General features: G+C 41.6%; 1 protein-coding gene across 1 annotated transcript; it reads right to left on the bottom strand.

The window, feature by feature from the left end:
* Nucleotides 1–1,505: 1,505 nt before the first annotated feature.
* On the bottom strand, nt 1,506–2,375 carry LOC136179665 (uncharacterized). Its single transcript, XM_065956620.1, has one exon. It carries the CDS (start codon nt 2,373–2,375, stop codon nt 1,506–1,508), a length of 870 nt encoding a protein of 289 aa, XP_065812692.1.
* Between the last annotated feature and the right edge of the window lie 4,244 nt (nt 2,376–6,619).

Genomic DNA, 6,619 nt, shown 5'->3' with positions numbered 1-6,619 from the left:
AGGATGGTCATGAAAAGAAAGGAAACGGATTACCAGAGATGGATGAAAATGTGTTCTGTGACCAAGGGATATGTCAAGGGGAAGTCGAGGGAATCCATATCCAAATCATCTAGTCATCCAAAAAAATCATCTGGTTACATTTTACCTAGTGCATCCTATACCTTACATATTGTAGGTGTGCATGCTGTAGAGTCTAGCCCTGACGTGTGAAGATGTTTTTTCCTGCATCAATCACTTTTACAAATTTGTCAGTGCCAGCCCAGAGCAGAGGACCATCCGGGGAAATTAGGTTGCTCCTTGCATCACCTCACAGATAGCTGTTGGAGTGCAAGGATGGTTAAGCATGAGGCGAAACTCAGTCATCTGGACCCCCGATGGTACAATGATAACATGCAGTCTCACCAATGAGTCCAAATCAGAAGCAATATGGTCTGAAGAACCACAATATGTCATTCAATGCTATTGCTTTTCTAACTGTCTAGCTGAAAATACTGCAATGTCATGATTCCGCCTTATTTAGTTTGTGTTTTGTCTATTTCAAAGTGTAAGTTTCCCTGTGGTTATTCATCCTAGTGTTGCTTGTTTCCCTTATGTGTTTTTGTCTTAATGTTTCATAGTCTTTCGTGTTTTATTTTGTAGTTTCTTATCCTTGTGTTTCTTTGTTCTAGTGGTTACGTTACATTATTGAGTTCTCTGTGTATCTTAGTGTTTCTTGTCTTGTGTTTATTCCTTCCACTGCACGTTTCCCTCCAGTGTGATTGCCCTCATTGTCTTCACCTGTGTCATTAGTCTCACCTGTGTCTGATTACCCCTGTGTCTATTTAGGGTGCGTTCAAATTGTCTTTTTTGCTTTGGAAGGTTCCTAACTGAGTGAAATAACCCGGAAGCATTTAAGTGGCGGCCATGATAAGAGCCTATCGAATTCTCTAAAATGCAATGGTGCCATGCATGAGGCTCTGGGGGAAAGGCCCCATGCCAGGTGCCAAACCATGACCAGACTGCTGCTGAGGCCTCATCCTCCTCGTCATCCCTCCAGCCTGTCTCAGATGATGAGGAGTCCGTGCCCTCCACCTGCTCCCAGCAAAAGGCAGAAGAGGAGTGGTGCATGTTGGCATTTATGAGGGAGCAGGCCAAAAAAGATGATGCTGCCAATACTGCTCTCCTTGAGCTAAATGAGAGATTCCTGGGCCTGCTCGGCGAATTAGTGAAAAATAAGAAATAGAAGGAAACGTACAAACGAAATTAGTCCAGTTATGTTAATTGAATGATATCAAATGTGAAGTTCTGCAGCCATCTATCAGGAGGGTAAAACATGACACCAATACATACTCACCATAAATTCTCAATTAAACAACCCAAACTAAGGAAAGACGGGCAGCTCAGCCCATTCTGTCAAACTGAAAGAAAAAGAAAGTGGGGGAATTAAAATTAGTGCAAATTAATTTCAGAATTGATAGAAAATGTAACCAGAAACCCATGCATTACCTTAGAAATATTATAAATAGTCATGATCCTGCAGTGCGGGGGGACATTGGTCTGGGGCTGACGCATGTGCTGCCAGCCTGTCCCCTGAAACGCTGACCCCCATTCTCATCCCCTTGTACAGGTGGTGGTGGTGGTGGTGGTGGTGGTGGTGGAGGCACAGGATGCTCCAAGATGTCCCCAGCAGTGAGGCAGATGTTATGGAGCATTACACATACTGCCACAACATTCGGAGCAAAGGTGTGATCCACTTCTAGGGCTCTGAAGAAGGTCCCTCGCCACCGTGCCTTCATCATGCCAAAGGCCCTCTCTATGATGCACCGCCCTCTGGCATGGTGAGCATTATAGCGAGCCTCCCGGTATGGGGTACTGAGGCACGGATATCCCCCATCCCCCACGATGAAATATCCAGCTGGTGGGTAACAGTCCCTGACAAATACTGGACTATTTCGCAGCACCCTGGTGTCGTGGACTGAACCAGGGTAGCCCACAAAAATGTCCAGAAATTTGCCAGTGCTGTCACAGATCGCCTGCAGCTGGACTGAGTAGAACAGTTTCCTGTTCAGGTAACCTGCTGCATGGGGACCGTGGGGAGCTTTGATTCGGATGTGGCATCCATCAATGGCTCCCACACAGTGGCTGAAGGCTGGGCTGTTGGCTAGGTGCTGGAAGCCATTGCCTACTTCAGCACACTGTGCGAGGGTTGGAAATTGAACATCTTTTTCCAGGTGGAAAAGAAGTGTGTCACACATTCCATGAACAATGTCAAAGACGGTTGTCTTTGGCACATCGAAGACCCGAGAGACAACAGTGTAAGACAACCCATGTGCCAGCCAGTGCACCACCAGGAGGACCTCCCATGTAGGGTCTTCTCCCTCCTGAGTATAGGCCATCAGGGTCTCAATCGATGACCTACTCAGGCAGTAGTGAAAGTGCAGATCCTGTGTTTGATCAAAAAAGATCTGAACAAGGGGGACATGGGGGTGGCGTAAATGTTTCTCCGCTCCTGTAAAGGACAAAATAAAGTGTCAATACATGAAAGTGTGTTTTTTACTGTCTTCTTTTCATTTTGAAACCTAATGATGCATTATCATTGTGTAAGGTAAAACATAATGTCTATATTGTACATAGGAATACATTAGATATGCGGGATTAGTTTAAATTATGCTTTGATGGTGTGTTAAATTTAAGCATGCTCTGATCTTTAGTCTAAATCCATAGCAGCATCCTCTTACCATTTCTGCACACAATGCCATGAGCCTCCGCAGTCGCACTCTCCTCCTTCTGATTATGTGTTGGTTTTGCTGCATGGCAGACTATGTAGCAGCAGCAACTTCTTCTTCATTCTCCATTTTGCTTGGTAACTAAACTCCCCAGCTGCCCTTTTATAGGCCAGTAAATGATTATTGTCTCTTCTGGATTCATACCACACAGCTGGGTAGATCGTTATTGGCCATCCATTGAGTGTGGTAGTGTTGGGCCATTGATTATCTGATCGTCATTTCTTAGGGAATCAACTATTTTGTCACATTATACATGCACAGCCTGTATCAATCGTAGCAAATTCATAGCAACATAAAGTCTAGATATCCCAGTGTTTTCTGATTTGTGTGGTGGTTTTTAAGATATTACGCAAAGCCAATTAATCAGATTATAATCACCATTAAAAAAAAAAAAATCACTGTCTTTTAAATAAAAAGGGATCAGAGACATTTTGAGCCAGATGATGTTTTATTCAACATATTTCTTCATTTGTACATTTGTATGCTTAAACCATTATGTATGTCTTACATAAATGTAACAATTAATTTCATACAATCATACTTATTTTGGATTAATGTTGATTATTAGTGGACAGGAAGGTGAGCGTGAGCAATCATTCTCAATGTGACATTCTTTTAAGTTTCACTTTTGTTACTGGTAGCCTCTTTTCCTTTTATTTAAATCCCAACCTTGTGGTTATTAGGATTATATCACCAGTAAGAGGCACAGGGGAAACGTTTTTAGATGCGCTTTTAGTAGTCCATTTTCGGAAAATATTAGTTTTTCCACGGCAGACCCACGTCATTAAAATCCGCCGTCGCATAATTACGTCACCTAGTGGAAATGCGGTCGGATTGTCAAAACAACGCCTTTCCTTAATTTCTTTATGAATTCTCCTAACACCTTTCCTTAACCACATGATGTTTTCCCCAGGGTTAAGATAAAGTGGATAGTGAAAGGACATAAGATGGACAATTCCATCCTCTGTCTCTGTGTTTCTTCCCTTCTGTGTCATTAGTTCATTGTCGTTTGTCGGTGTGGTTATGTCAGTCCATGTCAGATTTAACCTCTACTCGTGTTCCTGTATTTTTCTTCGTGCTCCTTGTTTTCCTTTTTGATAAGTAAGCATTGTTTTTGACTTTTGATATTTTGGTTTTTTGGTTCTGCAATTGGGTCCTCTTCCTATGTTTTTTCACTGAAGCGTGACATGCAATGCATTTAAGACAGTAATACAATTCTACAGTCAAAATTTTTTTAAGTTGACACAGATGCATCCAAAGTCAGAGCCTCAAAGTAAGAGATGCAGTCTCTCAGATATAAATAGAAGCCTCTTCTGTCTGAAACTACACTGATTGCTACATTAATGGTTGTTGCGCCTGAAATAAGCAAGGAACGCAAAACTGCCAGAAGAATAGAGAGATTCAAGATGAAACCTCAAAGGAGACAGTTCAGGTTGGGCAACAACAGTTTTTCAGAACACAGTGTCCTAAACCACTGCGCAGATGTTGAAGAATCAACTGCTGTTCTGAAAGTTGGGCAAATGAGTAAGAGGATAAAGTTCTGTGTGCTAACCAATGTTTACAAATGAAGTAAGACACCTAAACATTGTTTATAATGCTATTTTCGACCCTAACGTGTCCACTTGGTCAGCTTAGTGTAATTTGTCAAATGCAGTTTTGCAAGTTTGCATTTCTTGACATATTTTGCACACTGCCTGTGACTGATGCAGGTGGTTAAAGAGCTTTAAGGACGCTAAAACTGATTTCTTTTTAAAACAATGCCTGCCCTATATCATAGGACAAGCATTGTCCAGGAACTGGACCCAAGTGCAGAATTAACACATTTTTTAATTTAAACAAATTGCAAACAAAGCTTACTTATTTTAAATGTCCAAAAAAAATGTTAATCAAAAGTCCAACAGGAGAAACAAAAAGCAGCCACGAGGAAACATCACAGAACATAGGAACACAAGTAGGAAGACAATCATCAAGGGTAGATAGATTAATTAACTTACACAGAAGGGAAGAAACACAGAGGCCACATTCAGGGGGCAATTAAACACAGGTGTGAGGAACAAGCCACAAGTGAAACTAATGAGTGCAATTAAAAAGGGAGGGAAACACAGAAACATTGGGGACTAGAACTACAATATAAAACAGGAAACCGAAAAAGACAACTATACACACACGTAATAAGAATCACAAAGGAAGGAAAATAAAGCAGAACATAGGCAAGGGCAAGAGGTTAGACAGGAGATGACACTAAAGGCAAATACTAAATAACACATAAAACACTAGTAACTTAAACCAGGAATATGAACAGAAAAATACACAGCAACAAAAGGGAACAATACAATAAAAACAGGGTATTAATTAATAAACACTGAAATTAACAAAATATAAAAGTGAACAAGAACAAGTCCTGATAATACTAACCAGACTAACAGTCTTTACATGCATTTTCCATGTCCAGTTCTTCAGGAGATCAAAGTTGTAAATAAGTACTATCAGCTGGAAAAGGAGATAGCTTGGGTGTCTTCAGAGACCTTAACAGGTTGTTCATATCAACTCTAACTCAAAATTTCCATATACTCAGTTTGCGCACCCTGCCCCACTGGGTCAGTATTTTGAGCGTGAGCGGCTGTACACACATCACAGGAGAACTGAAAGATCACGCGAGAATACAGAAAACAACGTGCAAACAATCTGTTACTGAATCTGTCTATCTGAGGTTGATTTGTTGGTCGCCTGTTTTGACGTGATATTCATAAAGTGAGCGTTTCCTTGTCTGCCTTCCTCTCCAGGACGTATTATTCTGTACAGCTTGACAGGTGCTTGCAGACTCGCTGTGTATTTGAAACAGAGCAGAGCGTAGTGACATCGCTGGCACGCTCCGGAGACAGACTTTGGTGCTCGCTGTGGAAACACAATCATTGCCTAGAGTGGCAGCGTAGTGCGCAGCGCTGGAGAACCGCAGCACGCACAAAGTATGTGGAAATTGTGAGTAAGAGTGTGCACTTGTGGTTGAGCACTTTGCTGATCAACATGTCCCTCTGACTCACGAGGCATGGTAGATGGAATGACCCTTTAAGAAAAGCTTTCATGGTTACATGTGACATTAGTGCTCAAATCAAAGACAGTGGCTGTTTTCGAAACCGCATACTACATACTACTATCTAAATCAGTATGCAGTATATACTGTATACTGCATACTGAGTTCAACAGTAGTATGTAGTATGACTGCCAGTCGTCAGTTATTTTGCAGTATGCTTGGCCCCGGTTAAACTGGTTTTACTCAGCTGTGAATAATTTGTAGTAATAGAGCAAGCCAAGATCCCTGTAATTGCAGCTGCTTGTCCAGCTGTGGCACATGCACTGTACAGTCTACAAAGCAGGAAAATCAGAGGTGGTAAGACTTATAAATATATGAACATGTCATATTTGTTATTGGTTCATAATGTGGCAAGATATTCAGTCACCGCCACTGACGAGTTCAAAAAGCTGCGCTCCGGCATTTTGATCTCTGACCTGGCACTTTGCATTGTGGGAAACAGTACGCGAGGTAGACTGGTCCGATGCATACTGTACAATTTTCCTGAATCAGTATGACATCCTGGTATTTTTGGCATACTGCAGATCTCACAGTTGTTCACATACTGCATACTGCATTTTGGCCCAATCAGTATGTACTAGTAGTATAATATGCGGTTTCGAAAACAGCCAGTGTTGCCAACTCGGCTGATTATTAGGGATGAAATCGTCACAATTAATTGATCCAAAAGGCTCCACTACACCTGGGCCCGTATTTACAAACAATCTGAGAATTCTCTCAGAGAGCTCATAACTTAGCTTAAAAAATCCTTCAAGGATTTTTA

This window comes from Labrus bergylta, chromosome 7, assembly GCF_963930695.1.
Source record: "Labrus bergylta chromosome 7, fLabBer1.1, whole genome shotgun sequence".
Classification (NCBI taxonomy): domain Eukaryota; kingdom Metazoa; phylum Chordata; class Actinopteri; order Labriformes; family Labridae; genus Labrus; species Labrus bergylta.
The sequence above is the reverse complement of the archived record's forward strand: the minus strand, read 5'-3'. Positions and strand labels throughout refer to the sequence as shown.

Excerpts from the sequence above, each read along its gene's own strand:
- LOC136179665 (XM_065956620.1), bottom strand. The coding sequence starts at position 2,375 with ATGGCCTATACTCAGGAGGGAGAAGACCCTACATGGGAGGTCCTCCTG.